Below are 21,201 nucleotides of genomic sequence, written 5' to 3' on the forward strand. Positions count from 1 at the left end.
GAACATTCCCCTAGTCTACACCCCCTTTGATTCTGAGGTCACCGACTGCTTTTTGGGTCTCATGATTTTCTCCTTTTTCGTCTCCTTATTACTCCGTATGTATCTTATTGTTAGTAGGAAATACTTTTTGGTTATGCTTTATGCTTTTTTTTTTCCCTGGTTACTTTCTACCTTCTATGGCTTAATTCTAATTGCTGTTCCGATGCCGGAGTCGAGCTAATTCGACATTCCCATTTAAATACTGATAACATAGATTTCAGATTCTTTAGATCTTCCATTCCTCAGCCTAGTTGATGCTTAAGCAATTAATATATTTTAGACCCTGATTGACAAAGGGTAAATTGTATTATACTAGTAAACCTAGGGTAAATATAAAAGAGTCCCAAGGTCATTTTCAATATCCGAGGAACTGGTTCCCGTTGAGGACCACTTTTTTCAAGGTTGCCCTACCTAACCAATGCCTAAGAGGGGGAAAAAAAGAGAAATATTAATAATAAGAATGATTAAGAAGGGAAATCCAATAAAATAAATGAAATAAAATAAAATAAAATAAAAAATAAAATAGAAAAACTTAAAAGTCAAAACTCAAAAATAAAATAAATAAAATAAATAAAATTGAAAATTATAAAATAAAAAATAAAATAAAATAAAATAAATACCGGTATTATAATTTCCAGCGATCTGCAACCCCCGACGGGACGTCGTCAGTGGCACTTTGGAGTATATGGGACTCATGCCTCACACCTTATATTCCTTCATAAGCTTCGCCGATCCCCTTCCCCAGACTGCCTCTGCTTTCTCTTTTACTCCCTTGAAATTATAAAATATAATTGTTGATCATCGGGTTTATCACTTTCTCTTTCATATTCCTCCGGATCAACACAGACGATCCCTCGATTCTCCAAAGGAAAACAACACCCTTTGGACTCGATCTTCGAACCCTCTTTCTATACAGTTTCTATACGCGATCCATTCGCGACTCTATTCCCCATGACGATGGTTATGGAAAACCAGAACCGCCCCTATGGCGGCATGAGCTTCGACAATGTCTACCACCACACGCCACCACAATTCACAGATCCGTGGGCGGGCCACACTTCGTCGCACTCGACACCCCCGGTTTATGCGACTTCCATGGGTAATGGTGCTAGCATGGGTCTCAATCAGGTCAAGCAGGAGGAAGTGAACCGCACCGGCATGTCTATGCCATATCCCAACATCCCCGTGTCCGCCCCCTCAATGGTGGCTGGGAGCACCTACGCGGCCGCCAGCTATGGTCCCGAGGTAATGGGAATGCAACACGAGGTGCCACGCACAACTTTCGATCAGGCTCCTTCCTACACAACCGCTCCCCCAATGAGCAGTTTCGCGCCTTCCAGCTATCCCTACGCCCCCATTCACCCCTCTCCGCAAGACGCCCGCCGTATCTCGCACTCGTAAGTTGAATTCCGAGTTCGCATCGCTTACATGCTTCGGAATCGCAAAAAAAAACTTACACAAATCCACAGAGATGCCGCTCGCGTTGGCTCTTCAGCTTCCGCCCCCACTTTCGGCGACGCGCTCGACGCTAGCCGTGGAATGGTCGCTCTCAGCCAGGACTTGACCCCGCGCAACATCTACGGCCCTGGCCCTCGCGGCACACGGAGCCCAGCCGATTCTTACGGTTTCCCTTCCACCCAATCATCCGCCTCGTCCATCTCCTCCGGCGGCAACTACCCCTACTACAGCGCGTCGGTGGGCTCCGTCGACTCCTCCGTGACAGACTACAGCTCCACAACTTCCGAGTCATATGAATCGCGCACCCTCCCCCGGCCGACCAGCCTCTTGGCCGGCAGTGCCCCTCCTGGCCCGCAATCAATGATGAGCCAATTCAGCTCCAAGATGCCCTCCAACACCCAGAAGAAGCACAAGTGCAAGGTCTGCGACAAGCGGTTCACGCGTCCGTCTTCGCTGCAGACGCATATGTACAGTCACACTGGTGAAAAGCGTAAGTTTTCTATTTCCAAAGGCAATTCATTCGAATTCTAACATTTTTTCCAGCATTCGCGTGTGATGTCGAAGGCTGCGGGCGGCACTTCTCCGTTGTCTCGAACCTGCGCCGACACAAGAAGGTCCACAAGGGCGAGAAGGACACCGGCTCTGGCGATGACGACGAGTAATCCCTAAATCTCCTTTCATACGACTACTTCTATTCGACTCGGAAACCCCGTCGAATGCTCTCTCTCCTACCCATTTCGCGCATAAAGCGCCAGACCTTCCACCCGCCGCAAACCCGTTCTCCCTATGCTATGAGCCAATCCATGAACCAACTGCGTTGGCATGTTTATACAAACGGCTCGGGCTTTCTCGTCTCCTTGTACAACAGCATGGATCACCTTTTTATCACCTTTTTTCTTCTACATCAACTCCCGACAAATATTTCCTGATCGGGGAGAGACGCTTATACATACCATACTCCTTCCAAAACGGTCTGTGATATATGGGTATAATGGGTTCTGTTCGAGGGCCACAGGCAAGAGAGAGCCTTTTCTTTTCTTCTTTTCTTTTCTCTTTTTGATATTTCCATGTTTCCTTTGTTTCACCCACGTTACGACCATAGAGGTTTCCGGCTGGATGCGTTGTTTTCATTTTCATTTCTTATTCTTTCGCTAGACCTGGGCGTCACCTTTCTGCTTTTTCTCGATACCATGGGGGCTTGTGATGATTCGATGTTTCTTTATTTTCTCTCTGCAGGCCATGTCCTGACTCTTTGTTTCGCTTCTTAATCTTCCATGGCTTGCATTCTGCATGGCTTAAACCTATTACATTGTTATCTTTTACCTCAGTCGCCTTTTTCCATCAAGTCTTGTGTTTCAAGTGCATGGGTTCACCTGCAAATTTGGGTTGGTGTTGGTGATGATACCCATAGGAAGAAGCATTGTTCCTGTTGTTTTGATACTGGCTGGGCCTGACCCTGGTCAAGTTTCACATTACAGTCGCTACTATATATATAGTCTAATTAAGAAAAGACATTCTGAACATTCTACCATTCTCTGTAGTTGTGTATTTACATCTTGATGTTCAATCCTTTTGACCTTCTAGTCATCTAGTCTCTTGATATCATGGGAATCACAACCGTTCGAGTCTTCCACTCTTCCCAGCTCGCTCCGCTGCTGCTCGACCAGCACGACGGCCAAAGACAGTCCCAGCAGTCAATCCACTTCCACCGGGGTAGTTATCGTAAAAGATACCTCCAAGCATCTCACCCACACAATACAGTCCAGGAACCTCATCATTCGTCGTCTCCGAAATGACCGCCGCAGTTTCAGGGTCTACAGCCAATCCACCAAAAGTGAACGTGATGCCCGCCGTGACCTTGACAGCCAGGAAAGGCGCCTTATCAATAGGCAAAGCCCAATTCGACTTGGGAACAGCCAGCCCCTTAGTAGCAAGTCCATCCTTGACAGCAGGATCCCACCTCTTCTGCCCATCTCCATCCTCAACAGAAGCATTATACTCCTCAACACTCTCCACAAAACGCCCTGGATCAACAAGTCCAACCTCAGCGCACTTCTCCGCAAGTTCCTCTAACGACGCACCCTGAATGCGCCGAACAACCTCACCCCGATACTCCTCCTCACGCAACCACGCCACAGTCCGCGCATCCCAAACCTGAAACGCAACCTGTCCAGGCTGCTGAAGTATCCGCCGCCCAATCATCGCATACGTATAGTTCCGCATATCAAACCCTTCATCAACAAACCGCTCCCCATCCCGATTCACCATAATCCCAAGCGGATACCCACTCTTCGTAAACTCATTCGAAACCTCCCGGTTCCCCGAATCCGCCGGCGCATCCGCATCCCACGCAACACTATGACAACCACTCCAGTTCCCAGCCGTCTTAGCCGACACATCCCGCTGCGCAATCCGCAACATCTCACCCGTATTATATGGTGTTCCACGCACGCGCGCACCATCCCACCCAGGCCCAAGCCACTGCGCACGCAGCTGCGGGTTTGCTTCGAAACCACCTGCGGCGAGAATGACCGCGCCGACAGCGACTGTGATTTTCCCGTGTACGCCAGCACTGTCATTGTCGACAACCTCAACGCCGATGACAGCGCCGCTCGTCGGGTCAGTTACTAGTGCTGTGGCAGCTGTGTCGAAGAACACATCCACGCCGGCGTTCTTCACCGCGCGCAGCTCATCCTCAACAAGACCCTTTCCGCCATCTTGGGTTTTCAGCGCGAGTCCGCCCCAGAACTTGATTCTGCCGTTGACTTCGTACGCCTGTCGGTTGAAGGAGAGCTGGAAGCGGATGCCGTTGGCGGCTAGCCAGCCTACGGCGTCGCGCGAGTCGCGCACTAGAGCTGCTGATAGCGCGGGGTCGGTGCGGTTTCCTGTCATGCGCTGCAGATCGGCGGTGAAGTCTTGTTCTGTGTAACTTGACATGTCGATGCGGGATGCTTGTGTCGCGTCTGTGTTGTTGACTAGTGGGAGGAGGTCGTGGAGGCCTTTGTGGACGGTGCGGAAGGCGCCGGCTGTGAAGTAGCTGTTGCCTCCGGCCCAGGAGAGGGGGCTTTTGTCGATTACGGTTACTTTTAGGGTTGGGTTTGTTTGGGCGGCGGAGAGGGCGGCGCTGAGGCCGGCATTGCCGCTGCCTATCACGAGGATATCGGTTTTTTGGGGAAGAGGCATGATGGGATTTGAGAGATTGTAACTTTGGAAGTTGGAGAGGAATTGGCTTATAGAAGTAAGTGGCTTATACTGGCGCTGGAAGTGTGGTCTTATAATACCCCGATGCATTTAGGGCTCTGGCGGAGGTTCATTCTCCGGTTGCTTCCCCCACAGTCCCCGCAGTCGGCATGTCGATCTCCGTGGGATTTGGATATTGCGATTGAGTTTTGAGTATTTGAGTAGTGGAATGACAAGGATACCCCGGCAGATTTCTCTGGTAATTGAGAAGTATCGAAGGGTGTATATCTAGAGAGGCATATGAGCATCACAAGGGACATGGGTTGGCCTACTTCCCCTACGGTGTAGGTCAATTGAGCTCAAAGTATGACATACTCGGAATGAATCGCAATGAGATTATGATAATTGATATGATAATTGATGTTCAACTAATATCCTAGTCGCCGGCTCTGATATGACCGCGGCAGACAATGCAGAACCAGCCCCAACGCCAATGTGAGATCCCCGTCCAACGGACGGAACGTACGCAGAAAATTACTGAGCTCGACAGCACCAGGCATACCGCAGCCCCATTTGCCCTGAACAGCGAACGTATCTAACGAATCCGGTCCAGCTTGGCCCGGTTCATGGCAATCTGGTCGTCCACAGAGTCGCTCTATAGCCAGTTAGTCTCATATTCACACGAATACCAGATTGAAGGGATCGCAAAAACTTACCTTGCCCATGATACGCTCCAGATGTCTGTTCTGCTCATCCAGCTCACTGCCAGTGGCCTTGGCAAGACCATTCAACCGACCAGTAGCACCACCGAGCAGATCCAAGTTCTGCTCGATCTCGTCCTCCAATCCCTCGTCCTCGCTATCTGCCTCGAATTGGTACTTGGCACGCTCCGTGACACTCGCCTTCTTGCCCTTGCCCTGTTTCGCCGCATCGCGGTCAATATCACGGAACACCCGGTCCATGCGCTGATTAGTCGCGTGCGCCTCGGACCGTGTGCCTTCGCGGACATCACGATCTTCACGGTGTGTATTGAGGGTCTTCTCATCGCGGTCACGCCGGCGTCGCGAGGCCGTAAACGGGTTCGACACGTGCACGGCGAACATGCTCTTGTTGAGGGTCTTGAGCTCCTTTGACTTGTCCTCCGCAATGCGGCCTTCAATGGTTGTCATGTCCAGACTCTTCTCCGTGTCGTGGACTGACTCGCCCTGCGCCCCGAGTCGGGCCAGAGTGGAACGACCGGTTTCTTCAGCCTGTGCGGCAGCTCGGAGTGCATTCCGTGTCGACGCCACATCACCCTGCTTCACGAAGCGCATCTCGTTCTTGGTCGCCTGAACTTCCTCTTCCTCCTCCTCTTCGGCTGTCAGCTGTCGATCCTGGAAGGTCGCCATGCTGTATTCGTTGCTGCCACCACCGTAGTTCTGCCCTTGGCCATTTTGGCCATTTTGGCCCTCGGAGTATGGCGGTGGTGAACCGGCCGAGTTGTCCGGTGACCGGTTCTTGTTCTTGTTGGCGCCGCCGAATAGCTCGTTGCGAGCGGAGTCTGCAGCCGCGGGGTCATTTGGATCGCCGCCGCCCAGACCTCCGTAGCCACCGTTTCCATACCGCGAGCCCGAGCCCGAGCCTGAAGCCGGGGAGCCGGCGCCTGCGCCAGATCCGCCAAATCGATCACTGCCGTAGCCGCCTTGGTTTCCGTATTTGTTGGAGGAGTACTTGTTGTCGGAGGGGATGGAGTGGGGGCTCTTCTCCGACGAGCGGCCGCCGTTGGCAGCTGGGTGGTCGGCAGGTAAGGGGGCAACACCCGCACCAATCTTGGCTTTAGTGTATGGGTCTACCGGAATTGGTTGGGCGTAAGGGTTTGGGGTAGTCGAGGGGCTCTTGTCCTTCTTCCTGGAGCCGAAGAGTGCTCGGCGGCCGGAGTCCTCGTCACCATCTGATTTCTTGAAAAGACCCATTATGTGCGGGGATGCAGGGTTGTAAAGATCTGTTGAATGGAATTAAAATAGTCGAGGGTAAATGGAAGTACAAGAAAATTAAGGAGAAAGAAAATGAAATAAAAGAAAGAATTAATGTGAGACGCCTTCAGGGGAGCTAGATGTTCGAGATCGCCGCCTGATGGTAATATACATACGACGGAAATACCAAAATGACCTACCAAGTTTGCTGGGAATATCGTAGTCATAACCATACGAATACAAACATTACTTAGTTACATCAGCAGTGGCAGTGCTAACCCAATGCGGGCGCAGTGGCACTTCAACGTCTCTGTTTATTTTTGGCCACAACATTGCCCCTGCTGCCTGGATGAAATGGCTCCTTTATCGGGGTCTGATGCGGACTACTTTAGGGACAAGGCGCGGAGGGATCTTTTGACTTTACTAGAAGGCGTGCGTACAACTCCTTGATATTCTGATCTGCGCTAACTATTCTCCAGGCCCGGGGTAAGAAGAACCTCGTCATAAGCCAGGAGCTGGCCGGCCCAGTGGGGCTATTCGTCAAGTTCTCCGTGCTCCAAGAGTATGGTGTGGACCGGGTTTTCTTGCTGGAAAATGCAAACATCGACTCATCACAACGCAATGTTGTATTCCTTGTTCGTGGCGAGAAAGCTCGCCACGTTCGAATTGTGGCAGGTATGACATTGTCTTTTTTTGCCCCCTTTCGGCTTGTTACGCTGGCGTAGATTGGATTTCATTCATTTGGGTCCATGATGGGCCATCATTAGATTACACAGAGGCTTTTCTACTCTATGTAATCTGGAGAAACGTTCCCTATATTGATATTCATTTTTACAACATCTTTACAAGCTCGTTTCATTAGGGCCCTTTCCTGCTATCTCTGATTGAGTGCCATCAGGACAAGCTGACATTTTTTACCTTAGAACAAATCAAACGCCTGCAGAATAATGGGAACGTTGAACACGAGTTCTCCATCTTCTTCGCTCCAAGACGGACCCTAGTAAGCAATGCAGTCTTGGAGGAAGCGGGAATAACCGGCGACGTGAACATCGCCGAGCTTCCTCTCTATTTTATGCCTCTAGAACAAGATATCTTGTCACTAGAACTGGATGAATCATTTGGGGACTTGTACTTGGTAAGTTGATATAGGTTGCTAATGTTTGAACGAGACATTTCTGACATTGTCATTCAGCACAAAGACCCCGGGTGTATCTTCCATGCCGCTAAGGCTCTTATGGGTGTCCAGCAGCGCCATGGATATTTCCCACGCATTGTCGGAAAAGGCGACAATGCCCGACGCCTGGCAGATCTCCTGTTGCGCATGAGGAAAGAACTTGATGCAGAGGAGAGCTCTGGACTAGCTGATCCCTCTGCGCGAGGCCTTTTACCAAGTGCGAGTGTAGATAACCTGATCATCATAGACCGTGACGTGGACTTTGGGACGGCTCTTCTCACACAGCTCACCTATGAAGGTTTAATTGATGAATATGTCGGTATAAAGAACAACCAAGCTGACGTTGATACGAGCATTGTGGGTCCTGCTCCAACGCCACAGCCCCAAGAGTCATCCAAGACACCCCAGCAAGCCAAGCAAGGGCTGAAAAGAAAGATCCAGCTGGATGCATCGGACCAGTTATTCAGCCAACTGCGAGATGCAAACTTTGCGATCGTGGGCGATATCCTGAACAAGGTGGCACGCCGCCTAGAAAATGAGTACGAGAGTCGCCACACAGCCAAAACAACAGGCGAGCTTAGAGAGTTTGTCAACCGATTACCAACCTACCAGCTGGAGCACCAGAGTCTTCGAACCCATACCAACCTCGCAGAGGAAATAATGCGACTCACCCGCTCCGAAACCTTCCGCAAAACTTTAGAAGTCCAGCAGAACAACGCAGCCGGTGCCGACTCCACATACCAGCACGAGACAATTGAAGAGCTTATAGCTCGCGACGTCCCACTAAAGACCGTGCTACGGCTCCTGTGCTTAGAGTCCTGCATGTCTGGGGGCCTCCGACCCCGCGACCTAGAGAGCTTCAAGAGACAAGTCGTTCAAGCCTACGGCCACCAACACCTCCTCACATTCTGGGCGCTAGAGAAAATGGAGCTTCTTCAGCCTAGATCCTCAGCAACAACGATGCTCCTCCCTACATCCGGTGCGCAAGCAGGATCCAAGACGAACTACGGGTACCTGCGCAAGAACCTCCGTCTTGTAATCGAGGAGGTCAGCGAGAAGGACCCAAACGATATTTCCTACGTGTACAGTGGCTTTGCACCCCTCAGCGTCCGCCTGGTTCAATGCGTGTTACAAAAGTCCTATATGGTCTCGCTGATCAAGGGAGGTGCGCCGGCCGCCTCGCTGAATACCGCTAGTACCACGTCGCCTGGCTGGCTTGGCTTCGAGGACGTTGTCAAGAGTGCTCGCGGTGCAACTTTCAGCATTGTCCAGAAGGGCGATGATAAGGCCGTGCGGGCTCGTCAAACGCTGAGCGGTAACACTGCTACAAAGGCCGTGTATGTCTTTTTCTTGGGGGGGTATCACCTTCACGGAGATCGCCGCATTGCGCTTCATTGCTGCGCAAGAGGCTCCACGGAGGAAGATTATTATCTGTACCACAAGTATCATTAGTGGTGATCGGATGATGGAGGCGGCTATCGAGAAGGGTAGCTTTGCCAAGGCGGAGTAAATGGGTTAATCTACGCCTCAATGATCATAATGATACATAGCTACATATGTATGTCATGTTAGGAAGAAAGGGAACAGCACGCTCTAGTCTTCTTTCTAATGTAAAGACCATGGCGTGTCGATGGTTGTTTGATTTGTTCAGCGTTGGACTTTTTAAAGAGGTTCACATATTTCCACCATCTGCTTTGATTCTAGATCTCAACCTAAGAAACCGATAGATATATCCCAAATATTGATTTAATAGTTAAATCCAGAATGAACCCCCATCAACCGACCCTGATACCGCTCTATCACCTCCCCGAGCCGCACCATAACACCAGCAGAAAGGGTACGTATCTGCTCCTGCGGGTCAGTAACCGCTGAGCTGGGATCAGCCCGCGCAGCCGAAGGCGGCGTCCGGTCGAAGACCTGGGAAGCCCATTCGCGCAATTCGATCACCTGCGTGGCATACTCGGTGACAAGACGCTGCTCGCCATTTGAGCCAGACGCAATGTTGAGATCCACTATAGCGAGGAAGAGGGATAGGAGTGCGGCAGTGACGGTTGGCTCACTGGATGTTGAGGCTGTGTGTAGCGGTAAGAGGAGAGAGAGGGTTTCGTGGGTGAGGGCTGGGAGGAAGGGGGTGTGGGGGCCTGTTGTGGAGAGAATGAGGGAGAGGGTTTGAAGGAAGAGGGTTAGGAGATGGGGGATGAAGAATGGGTTGTATGAGGACGTGGAGGACCTAGGGCGTGTTAGTTTAAAGATTCGAAATGAGATAGAGAAACATAAAACATACGAGAACTGTAGCATCGTACTTTCAAATCTGCCCTGCAGTGGGAAGAAGAAACCCTCGGCAAGCACCTTGTGCAGATCTTTAATTGTGGAGTTTTGGCGCTTGGTGTCACGCTGCTGGCGTTTTTTCTCGACGTCCATACGTGATGAGAAGGTGCGCACTTTGAGAGCGTTGGGACCAGTCATTGTATCTGCTGCGTTGGCTGCGAGCGGTTCCAAGGATGTGCGGGACATTTCCCGAGTGAGCGTCGCGATGGGAGACTCATTTGTTCCCGAGTACATGGCCTCTAGGGCAGGCGAGAGTCGTTTGGATGGGAATGAGGTATCGCCAGTAGTTGGGAGACGCAGTGCTTTTGCATCGTCTTCTCCATTCCCGGCTAACTCGCGAGCACTCAGACCCAGGGCCGTTAGAACAGCGGATCTCTGGACTTGAGAGATGTCTCCATCGAAGTAGATAGCAGTAAACCAGCGGCCCATCTTGAAGGGCTCGGACACAATCAATGCAATCATGCTTTGTAAACGAGATTCATGGAATGACGGATGATTGTTGTCATTTTGAAGACCCACGATGGTGAGAGCTAGCTCTTCGACCTGCTCGGCAAGTTCAGTTCCGAATCCTATCTTCCGACGAATTAAGGACGGAGCAGTGGTGATGGCGAGATGATAGCGCTCGACATTCTCAGTGTCTCGAAGAGATGGGATCAAATCACGGATGTATCTTACATTTGTTAGCGATATCGATATTAGCAGGCAATCAATACTTACACAGGCGGTGTCGGTTTATTACGTTGGATCAACGTAGGATCATCATCAGAATCGTATGCATCGTCGTCCGGCTTTTCATACGGAATGAGATCGTCATCTTCCTCTTCCTCTTCATCTTCGTCACTATCCTCGACTTCCTCAATAGCAACGATTTTGCTTGTATGGTGCCGGGAAGATTGTGCTTTCGGCTTTTGTGCAGGCTTGGAGCGGACCAGTTCTGGGTTTGCTGGCAATGCCTCTTGCAATGCTTTGATGGATTCAGGCGAACCGACCTCATCCTGGACCTTGGTCAATCTCAAATACCAAACAGCTTCCTCGCTTCGCATCTCCTCTAGGTCAAATTTCAGCACTTTATCTGGCTCCTCAATGAGTTCAGATATTCCTGTTCCAACGATCATGCCAAGAAGTCGTGCTCTGTTAGAAGACGCAGCCAGTCGATTGGATACTGCATTGAGATATGCTGCAGACCGGCCTACTTCTTTCACTTGCGCTTGATCTAGCCGATAGAGGTGGCCAGCGGCAAGAAGAATCACTTGTGCAGTTGCTATTCAATGTCAGAGGTTAATATTTTGGGAACAGCGGACTGTGGATTATTGACAAACCATTCTGAATTACATTTGGGACATGTTTGACCGAAAACTTGTCTCCAAATTGCTCAAGGCTGCGTATGAACAGTGACTTCAACAGATCTGTTGCGTGTCCTTAGTTTCATTGTCTTCAATTGTAGTTTTTCCTCCGGGAACGCAAACTTACCACCGCGGTTACTGCAAGTGGCTAATAATGCACGCCGTAGTCCCAACGTGTTTATCGAGCCGCCTTGCGATTTTGAGAGCCATTCCACAAGCTGGCTTTCCAGGTCTGGTCGAGAAGAGATGATGGTGGAAATCAAAGCTGCCACTCCTCTAATGGACTCTGAAGGGGCGATTGACTGGCCTATTGTCCCCGATAGATCATCTGAAAAGTGCTTTCGTTGTATATCACGGAAGATGGCTTCTACAAATGCAAGCTGCTCCGTCCGTCTAAGGTGGTCCAATAAGATTCCGAATTGGGCCGGTGAGGACTGCCGAATAAGTAGATCCGAGTAGATTTCTTTGACAACCTGATCTGTGCGATGTTAGTCTGGAGTTTGAACAGAGCTAGATGTGTATATTTACCTGTATATCCAAGGCTTAAAGCTCGCCCTGTCAACAAAGCAACTGAGGCCCAGTCGCTTTCGTTACCTGTGGCTAGTCTCGCCGCCATATGAGAGATATTGCGCCCAAGCCATGATGCATATTTAGAACCATTTCCAACCCAGGAGATTGAAGATACTGATTTTGACTCATCAACAACAGTAAGAGCCTCGGCTGCAGTGGATAGAATCTTGCCGGCAGCAACGAGCGACACAAGCTCTCTCCACGTGATTTGCTGTCGGGTTTTGTTGTCATAGATGACCGAGATGTCAGAAGAAAGACGAAACAAAAAGTCTTTTGGCTCTAGCAAAGCAGCAAGCACTGCCAAAAGATCCCGGATACCGAGTTGACTGCTTGAACCTTGAACTTGCTGGGCAGAAGCGCGGGCCGCATTGATTAGAGACCGTAGCTGAGCCACTAAGGAACCGAGACCAGCAACGCTGCTAAGGCATCTCAATAATGCTGCTCGAGCTTTGGCATCTTTTCCTTTGCTGTCTTTTGCATCTAGCGATCCCCAATGATTTGGAATCGTGGTGCCGACTAAGAGTTGGAGAATCTGGGCTGTGATGGGACTTGCAATCCGGAGATCGAAATCCCTTGTAGTCTTAGATTTGGTGAAGGGATCAAGGGCTGCCAAAATGGCAGACAGCTGTTCACGATCGGGATTGGTTTTGAGTAGATCTATCATGTGACGTGATGATAGATGTTCAGAATCGAAGTCATTTTTTGCTGGCGAATCAGCATGCAGAGACTCGACAGCAGGTGTAACAAGGGCATCTGAATCTCGCTTGACAGTTTTCACTGCTGTCAGCAGGCCCTCCATTTTTGATCTGAATCTCACTTCGGGGGGAAACCAGAGGTTGTGCCTGAGATGAAGATCACAGTACCGCAGGCCTTAGATTAGTCAGCCACAGCCACAGCCCTGGAGCCCTGGAGGCGTGACCCCTCTGACTTGGCACACAACCTTGTAACTTCCCCCAACTGGACTCCGTTTCGTAGTCAGTGTTTCTGATGATAAACTTAAGTACCGGTTGGCAGATGGAGAGTGTCAAACAGCCCAGGCTTCCTTCAAGGCAGCTCTATCTTTTTCTTTGCATAGCTTCAAGGTCGTCGGCCCTGCTGGAGTTTATCCGAACTCTGTTCTCGAATTTCAAAGTCTATAGGACTTCAATATACAGCACCCCTGACTTCCTTGCCAAATTCCCTTGGGCAAAGTTCCAGCATTTGAAGTTCAGACGGTACTTTGATTTTTGAATCTGACGCAATTGCACAGTATGTGGCTGAGAGTGGCCCTTCCAGTGACAAGCTCCTAGGGAAAGATGGTCTTGAGAACTCCAAACAAAACCTGGAAGCCTATCCAGTCTCGCGTGGTCGAATGCTCATCAAGAAGACTGAAGAGTCCACCGAATCCCAAGAAATGGAAAATGCGATAGTGGCCGGTGACGGTGATTAGAACCCCGGCCATCAACCCAAATGGTGCATCAAACCCAGTACTTTGTTTCTCCTCGATCTTCATCGCATCACGATCAGTAAGACCAATCTCTTCCGGCTGTCGGACCGCTTATTCCGTATTTAGTCAATATTGAATAGTTCCCCCGGAGTTCGGACTTCGGCATCTGTTCGGTACAGGTTTCTTTGTTCGGCCCAAGGTTCACCTTTTCAACCTCTTCCTCTCTTCCATTCAGCTAACTCCCCGTCCGAGTACCCACAATGCTTATTCCCACAGGATCACCATCTCTGAATTTCAGATTGAACAAGGCCGGAAACAAAATGGCTTCGGGGCTTTTCTTCGACCCGCTCAAGCTCCTCCGCGTTGCCCCGCTTCTCACCACCACATCGGCGCTACTCTATGCTTGGGGTGAGCACTGGTATCTCTCAGGCTTCCTGCGCTCACAGCACAAGTCCGAAACCGAGACGATCCTCCCGAGTTACTTCCGTCGCTTCTTCGAGCAGGGTATATTTGGTATCTTTATCGTTGCCGGTCTCAACATCCTCACGCTCTCCAGTTCGGTCGCCAATCTGTTGATTGATCGTCCGGTACTGGACCGTCTACAATCTTCGCGATGGTACTGGGTTGGCCTGGTCTTCATTATTTTTCGCCTTTTGTCTGTACCTCTTATCACGTATCCAATTCGCGATATTATAGAGAATCGATCTCAGGGAGAAAGCACTAAGGATTTACAGCATCGGATCGATATGCATCGTATTCGTGTTTTTTGTTATTGGTTTGCTGGCATGGATGAGTTTCCTGGCCGCCGTGCTTTCCATAATTCACCTATGAGCTGATCATCCGCGGAATGGTGTCTAATTGAAATTGCAATACATTCTTTCCTTTCGTTTTAGCGTTGGTGATCTTAGTTCGCATGGTCAAGAATTGGCGTACAAACCCTCCGAATATAAATATAAGCTGGCACCCCCGAAAAGCCTACGTGTGTGTCCAGCTACCTACGCACTATCGCAACGGCTAATTCATTGCTTGTATCGGCTCGAGAATTACCACAGGTGTCTATGTAGTAAGGCACTTTACTAACTATCAAATAAACGATAACTGGTTTAATGAGCCATTCGGAGTTTCACAGTACAAGTTGCTTATACTTAACTAGCCCTGGAGACTGGAAGGGGCGCCTTATGTGCCCAGTCGCGGCGGCACCCAATTGCCCCCACTAAACTGCGTAGTATGGGGGATTACGATTTGCTGGGTCGTGGGTACCACGACTGCGGTTGATGAATCCTATTAATCGGATTGAAAGCCATTAAAAACTATGTAGGGAGTACTATACTAAAGGTTAGATCATTATGCCAAAATGGTCCACCACGTTCTTTGGACCTGGTTCATCACGTGATTGGATTGAGCATACTCTGTGAGCCTGAGGCAGCTAAGATAGTAAAAAGCCCCACCTGACCTCTGAAGGAAGTCAAATACGCCAAACTATTTACTTTCTCCAGTTGCCCATGACAGCATCCTATCAACATGGACATGGATTCTAAAACCCCAGATGCCCCAGAATCTCCGATTTACGTGGACCAGCAAGGTCGATGGTGCGTTGGACGACTCTCAAGACCTCAATCTGCTCTAATACCTCACAGGAAGCACATCTACAACGTCCTAAGTAAGCGTGGTCCTTTTACAGATGAGGACTGGAACCCTGGCCCCGAGCCTATCAGTTCCCTGGAATCTTCCAAAATCTTGTAAGTTGGTTCACTTCGGAGATATCACTTTTGCTAACATGAGTTCTAGGGTGATGTTTGTCAACCTTGCAATGTTCTATTATTCTATCAAGATGAAGGACTGACTTAAATCTAGTGGGGCTGGTGGACTAGGATGCGAGATCTTGAAGAATCTCGCACTGTCGGGATTCAAAGATATTCATGTCATCGACATGGGTATGTGTTTCAACTCAGAATGCCAAGACCAGAAGCTCACAATTGACAGACACCATTGACATATCAAATCTCAATCGGCAGTTCCTGTTCCGCCAGGCAGATATCGGAAAGCCTAAAGCCGAAGTCGCTGCTGCTTTTGTGCAAAAGCGAGTGAAGGGAGTGAATATCACACCCTACGTCGGCAAGATCCAGGACAAAGATGAAGACTACTACATGCAATTTAATATTGTCATCTGTGGCTTGGACAGCATCGAAGCTCGACGCTGGATCAATTCCACGTTAATCTCGATGGTCGATGAAGATGACCCTTCGAGCCTGAAGCCACTTGTTGATGGTGGTACCGAAGGTACCTACCTGCATCGTGAAACTCGTCAAGAACATGTTGCTGATATGTCAAACAGGTTTCAAGGGCCAAGCCCGCGTCATTCTACCTTCTATTTCATCCTGCATCGAGTGCCAACTGGATATGCACGCCCCTCGTGCAGCAGTTCCTCTGTGCACAATTGCCACCATCCCGCGCCAGCCTCAACACTGCATCGAATGGGCGCACCAAATTGCATGGCAAGAGAAGCGCAAAGATGAAACCTTTGACGGCGACGACTTGGAACACATATCGTGGATATACAATGCCGCTTACGAACGTGCCCAGCAGTTCCATATACATGGCGTTACCTTCCAGATGACCCAGGGTGTGGTCAAAAATATCATTCCGGCTATCGCATCGACAAACGCCGTCATTGCGGCCTCCACAACTTCAGAAGTGCTCAAGATCGCCACTGGCTGCAATCCATTCCTAACCAACTACATGATGTATGCTGGCGAGGAAGGGGTGTATACCTACACTTTCGAGGCGGAGAAGAAGCCCGACTGCCCCGTGTGCGGAGAACTTGCCCGGAAGTTGGACGTGGATCCCAATATGACACTGGGCGAGTTCATCACCAGCCTCGGGGAAAGGGCAGAGGCTCAATTGAGGAAGCCTAGTATGCGGACTGAAGAGAAGACCCTCTACCAACGCTTCCCACCTCAGCTGGAGGAAATGACCCGGCCTCACTTGGCAAAAAAGCTGGCAGATTTGGTCGAGGATGGTGAGGAAGTCGCTGTCAGCGACCCAGCCTACACCACCACATTCCGCTTCCGTCTTCAATTCAAATGAAGGCAATACTGCCTTTCATTTGATAATTACAATAAATCACACATTTTTATGACCGGGATGATGAGCCTTAGTTAACTGCGTAGAATTCAAAAGATAGCTGTTGGGCTCTTTTCTAAGACAATTAACACATCCAGACTCCAGCCTCGTGAGGCGAAGCCCTGACCGACTTTTAGTAAATGTACAGCGTAAAGGCAGCCAAAAAAGAATCCAACGCCAAAGAATGCATATAATAAGGTGTAGAAGAGAATAGGCCCATTGATCAACCCATCAGATCGGTCAGACCTCTCTTCCACCGGTTGCACTTCAGCTTCATAACCTTAACAGCCTCCAGGAAGAGCATGTCACTCTCGAACTGACCCGTGCTCTCCACGTTGAAGATGAAGTGATCCCGCACCCGTCCCAGCTTGACCTTATCCTGGAACTCTTCGTGGCGCAGACACTCTCTGCTGACAGTATCATTGAACGCATCCTTAACGACAGCCTTCTGCTCGCCGGCATGGCCCTCGTATCCACTTCCAGGCTGCGCAGCCTCATCAGAAGTAACGGGTTCAAGGCCGATCACACCCTTGGGGAAGCACTTGGCAAACTTCTTCGCATCGTCACCGATGATGGGACGCTCGATCTTAATATCAGGCAAGAGACGGTATGAAGCGGTAGCCACAGGCGAGAACTTGGCGTGGTCAGCACCGATACCCTTCTGGCAGTGGAGTTCCATCTCGATCTTCTGGCCGGGGCGGAGCTTGGCGATCAGAATGTCCGGGTTGACAGGTGCGATAGCACCGTCGCCGACGAAGAACTGTTCCTGACGACCGACGGGCATGTACATGAGGTCCTTGGCGTAAACATGGGCGTTGGTGTACAGCTTGCGGGGGTCCTGCTCGTCCTTGTCTGCGTACTCGTTCTTGTAGCATTCCACGTCGAGGTGGAGCACAATGGTGTTGAAGTCGCAGGGGCCATCTTCCTCCTCACCTCCGTCTTCGGATGCCTTCTTGAACCAGTGCATCCAGTTGATTCCCTCGACAGAGCCCTTGAGGGGGATCAGGCCCAGTCGTTGTGCGAGCACTTCGTCTTGAATGACGGAGGTGTTGTTGTGAATGAAGCAGTCTTCAATGGCAATGGTAGGGATCTCGGCCATAAGGATACGACGGAAAGCGTTGGCGACGGCGGCGTCGAGTCCGACGAGCGAGAAGGAAGCCTCGAACCGTTCATTGCGGTGGAATTCGACTTGGAAATTCTGTTGGATTTAAATGGTCAGAATTGACTGAATCTAGCAGATTATATCCTTCTTGATAATGTTTCAGCACATACATTCTTGAATTCGTCGAGTGCCCACCCATGCGACTCTCCGGGCCAGTGGCCAGGAAAATCTGTGGAGGGGATATTGGTGACGGTTTCCGCATTGATGCCGATGATCTGGGACGATTAGTATTCTGAGCTATATGGAATCACTGTTGGAGACATACACGGCGGCGCTGCAGCTCCTCCTGCGAGGCAACAAGAGGCGCCATGGTGAGCAATTATAGAGGGTCTGGTGAAGGTTGATGGTAAAATCCGCGATCACCGATAAGAGAGATTTCTGGAAGCAATTTTCTAGTTTGCCTGAGGCAGCGAAATGGTCTTTATTCTGTGCATATCATAAAGTATTACATAATCTACGAATGCAAAGTTATGTGAGGAACGTACCACGCTAAGCCAAAGGAAGGCTAGCGTGGAGTCCTCACGCACGCAGTATAGTGGCCCCTTCAGGCCAACCAGCGCACGGCTGATGACCCGGCAGCTTTTCACGTGACGAGCCAAAATGCGACTCCCAACTTGAGACCTTCAGCGAGTTCCCTATCCGTAGCGAGCCATATCCACCCATTGAATGCGCCCGGATTGAGGATCATCTCCCCTCTTTTCCCTCTTGGACCTCCAATTCTCCATCCTCCATGGCCGCTTCTTTCGCTCGCCTTGCGGGCAATGCGCCCAAAAGGCTCTGCCTCCGCCCCTCCTCCCTCAACACATCCATTCCTCGTTCCCGCTCGATAGCTACCTCTGTTCCTCGCCGTCAAGCAGAGGCTACTAGCTACCAGGCCACACGACTTGTGCCGACGGACCCGACCTTCACCTCTATCGCCAACAAAGGTCTTCCCGAGGACGCCGATGCTGCTGACCTTGAATCCGAGGTCGAAGGGCTCGACCGCAAGATCCGTCATTACACTGTCAACTTCGGTCCTCAGCATCCCGCTGCTCACGGTGTGCTCCGGTTGATTCTTGAACTCAATGGCGAGGAGATCGTTCGCTCCGATCCCCACGTCGGTTTGCTTCACCGTGGTACCGAGAAGTTGATCGAGTACAAGACCTACATGCAGGCTCTGCCTTACTTTGACCGATTGGATTACGTCTCCATGATGACGAACGAGCAGTGCTTCTCCTTGGCTGTTGAGAAGCTGTTGAACGTCGAAATCCCTGACCGTGCCAAGTGGATCCGTACCTTGTTCGGCGAGATGACCCGAGTCCTGAACCACCTCATGTCCGTCCTGTCCCACGCAATGGACGTTGGTGCCCTGACTCCTTTCCTGTGGGGTTTCGAGGAGCGTGAGAAGCTCATGGTGAGTAATTCAGGGCTTCTAAAAGCCACTACGGCCAGGTCTTGTTTACTGACACATCCGGTGCTTTAGGAATTCTACGAGCGTGTCTCCGGTGCCCGTCTTCACGCTGCTTACGTTCGCCCCGGTGGTGTGTCACAGGATATCCCCATTGGTCTTTTGGACGACATCTACCAGTGGGCCACTCAATTCGGTGACCGCATTGACGAGACCGAGGAGCTGCTCACGGATAACCGTATCTGGAAGGCCAGAACCCAGGGTGTCGGTGTTGTCAACGCCACCGATGCTCTCAACATGAGTTTCACTGGTGTCATGCTCCGTGGCTCTGGTGTCCCCTACGATATCCGCAAGTCGCAGCCGTACGATGCCTATGACCAGGTTGAGTTCGACGTTCCCGTCGGTGTCAACGGTGACTGCTACGACCGTTACCTCTGCCGTATGGAGGAGTTCCGTCAGTCCCTCCGCATTATCCACCAGTGCCTGAACAAGATGCCCGCTGGTCCGGTCCGTGTTGAGGACTACAAGATCTCTCCTCCTCCCCGTGCCGCCATGAAGGAGAACATGGAGGCTCTCATTCACCACTTCCTTCTCTTCACCAAGGGTTACTCCGTGCCTCCCGGTGAGACCTACTCAGCCATCGAGGCCCCCAAGGGTGAGATGGGTGTCTTCCTGGTCAGTGATGGCAGTGAGCGGCCATACCGCTGCAAGATCCGTGCTCCTGGTTTCGCCCACTTGGGTGGCTTCGATCAGGTGTCTCGTGGTCACCTGCTCGCCGATGCTGTCGCAATTATCGGTAAGTCTTTGTTGTCTTATTTGATTCAATTCCCAACTTCTAACATTGAATCTCTTCTAGGTACTATGGATCTTGTGTTCGGTGAGGTTGACCGATAGATGGTATTGGTAACGCAATAATAAAAAAGAAAAACCAAACCCGAAGAAAACCTTCCCATGGCACCCTCTTAGATGGTTAGATTCGCCTGTGCTGGGGAAAAATCAGAAAAGAGGAACCACTTATTTTCCCTTATGTGATCTATAACCCCTGGAACTTTCGACGCTGGCTAGGGTGTACCAAATGTTCCATGTTTTCTTCCCATGGCGTTGTGCTATTATGTCTTGTCCTTCTCATTTGTGTCTGCTTTTTTTCTACCTCTACTGCTTCAAACAAGCCCTGTGTATAGTGAACATCTGATTCTTCTTCCATGAACTAACTATTTATTTTCCAACGTAGAGGGTATCATCCATGAATCTGACCAGCATTGATCTCAAGCCTGACAACACCAGGGGACCTGGTGTTGGTGCGCCCCAGAAGATGGCCATTTTTCACCAGATAACCAAATCTACAATTTATGGTCTTTTGTATGACTTACCAATACAGAGCTCGAACTAGCTAAAGTAATATAAAGTGTACGAATATTAGTATAAGTCTATCTTAATTTAATGGTAGTATAAATGCTTTGCATCTAATATTGAAGAAGAAGAATAATTTTAAAATGACACTATATAAAGGCTATATGGGGGGAATAACCAGGTACATTCTCTATTTTAGTATACTTAATATTCCTTGCTAAAGGTTGGATAAATAATATAGACATCCTTTATACTATATATATCTTCTTATATCTTCCCTAACTAGTTTGAGAGCTGAGAAAATGTATGTTATGTTTACGGGGTGTATAAGTACCTTTTGTATGGGCTAGTCATACAAAAGATACATAAATTGTAAATTTGGTTATCTGGTGAAAAATGGCCATCTTCTGGGGCGCACCAACAACCGTTCCGGTTGTTGGGCGCCTGGCACGGCTAGTACGAGATAACTTTATCTAAATATATGTGCTGAAATATCTACATACTAGACTGATTATTTACACGGGAGATATACTAAGGCCACCATTTTTGTCATCACATTCCGGCAGACAAAAGTCAAATATCCCGACCGCTTTCTGACCGCTTTCCGACCGCTTTCCGACGATCGGTTTTTGATCGGTTTTTGATCGATCCCGACCGCTTTCGCTTATTCCCGCTGCGTCCATTGTTTGCCACATTTGTCAAAGTGGCA

At 49.9% G+C, this 21,201-nt stretch overlaps 9 protein-coding genes across 9 annotated transcripts; 5 read left to right on the forward strand and 4 right to left on the reverse strand.

Annotated features, from left to right (window-relative positions):
* Positions 1–990: 990 nt before the first annotated feature.
* Positions 991–2,159, forward strand: N7516_003788 (C2H2-type zinc finger protein; the record flags this gene model as incomplete). Its single annotated transcript, XM_057216508.1, has 3 exons — positions 991–1,436; positions 1,509–1,987; positions 2,041–2,159. 3 exons carry the CDS (start codon positions 991–993, stop codon positions 2,157–2,159), a joined length of 1,044 nt encoding a protein of 347 aa, XP_057078391.1.
* Positions 2,160–3,108: 949 nt separating this feature from the next.
* Positions 3,109–4,680, reverse strand: N7516_003789 (uncharacterized protein; the record flags this gene model as incomplete). The annotated part of the gene is made up of 1 exon (XM_057216509.1): positions 3,109–4,680. The coding sequence occupies one exon, from the start codon at positions 4,678–4,680 to the stop codon at positions 3,109–3,111; it is 1,572 nt and encodes a 523-aa protein (XP_057078392.1).
* A 592-nt stretch (positions 4,681–5,272) lies between these two features.
* On the reverse strand, positions 5,273–6,629 carry N7516_003790 (putative plasma membrane SNARE protein (Sec9); the record flags this gene model as incomplete). The annotated part of the gene is made up of 2 exons (XM_057216510.1): positions 5,273–5,332; positions 5,394–6,629. The coding sequence occupies 2 exons, from the start codon at positions 6,627–6,629 to the stop codon at positions 5,273–5,275; spliced, it is 1,296 nt and encodes a 431-aa protein (XP_057078393.1).
* Positions 6,630–6,983: 354 nt separating this feature from the next.
* Positions 6,984–9,313, forward strand: N7516_003791 (Sec1 family protein; the record flags this gene model as incomplete). The annotated part of the gene is made up of 5 exons (XM_057216511.1): positions 6,984–7,061; positions 7,109–7,304; positions 7,553–7,764; positions 7,822–9,140; positions 9,256–9,313. 5 exons carry the CDS (start codon positions 6,984–6,986, stop codon positions 9,311–9,313), a joined length of 1,863 nt encoding a protein of 620 aa, XP_057078394.1.
* A 236-nt stretch (positions 9,314–9,549) lies between these two features.
* Positions 9,550–12,843, reverse strand: N7516_003792 (telomere length regulation TEL2 family protein; the record flags this gene model as incomplete). Its single annotated transcript, XM_057216512.1, has 6 exons — positions 9,550–10,033; positions 10,088–10,801; positions 10,849–11,392; positions 11,451–11,537; positions 11,602–11,952; positions 12,003–12,843. The coding sequence occupies 6 exons, from the start codon at positions 12,841–12,843 to the stop codon at positions 9,550–9,552; spliced, it is 3,021 nt and encodes a 1,006-aa protein (XP_057078395.1).
* An 887-nt stretch (positions 12,844–13,730) lies between these two features.
* On the forward strand, positions 13,731–14,306 carry N7516_003793 (uncharacterized protein; the record flags this gene model as incomplete). The annotated part of the gene is made up of 1 exon (XM_057216513.1): positions 13,731–14,306. One exon carries the CDS (start codon positions 13,731–13,733, stop codon positions 14,304–14,306), a length of 576 nt encoding a protein of 191 aa, XP_057078396.1.
* A 685-nt stretch (positions 14,307–14,991) lies between these two features.
* N7516_003794 (NEDD8-activating protein UBA3) lies at positions 14,992–16,557 on the forward strand (the record flags this gene model as incomplete). The annotated part of the gene is made up of 6 exons (XM_057216514.1): positions 14,992–15,059; positions 15,108–15,209; positions 15,259–15,264; positions 15,325–15,404; positions 15,454–15,750; positions 15,806–16,557. The coding sequence occupies 6 exons, from the start codon at positions 14,992–14,994 to the stop codon at positions 16,555–16,557; spliced, it is 1,305 nt and encodes a 434-aa protein (XP_057078397.1).
* Positions 16,558–16,816: 259 nt separating this feature from the next.
* On the reverse strand, positions 16,817–18,065 carry N7516_003795 (DNA-directed RNA polymerase core subunit RPC40; the record flags this gene model as incomplete). The annotated part of the gene is made up of 3 exons (XM_057216515.1): positions 16,817–17,791; positions 17,866–17,970; positions 18,021–18,065. The coding sequence occupies 3 exons, from the start codon at positions 18,063–18,065 to the stop codon at positions 16,817–16,819; spliced, it is 1,125 nt and encodes a 374-aa protein (XP_057078398.1).
* Positions 18,066–18,485: 420 nt separating this feature from the next.
* Positions 18,486–20,281, forward strand: N7516_003796 (NADH-quinone oxidoreductase subunit D; the record flags this gene model as incomplete). The annotated part of the gene is made up of 3 exons (XM_057216516.1): positions 18,486–19,148; positions 19,218–19,938; positions 19,999–20,281. 3 exons carry the CDS (start codon positions 18,486–18,488, stop codon positions 20,034–20,036), a joined length of 1,422 nt encoding a protein of 473 aa, XP_057078399.1. The 3' UTR covers positions 20,037–20,281.
* Between the last annotated feature and the right edge of the window lie 920 nt (positions 20,282–21,201).

The sequence above is a fragment of the Penicillium verrucosum genome (assembly GCF_028828655.1).
Source record: "Penicillium verrucosum strain IBT 35672 chromosome Unknown utg000001l_segment0_segment0, whole genome shotgun sequence".
NCBI lineage: Eukaryota > Fungi > Ascomycota > Eurotiomycetes > Eurotiales > Aspergillaceae > Penicillium > Penicillium verrucosum.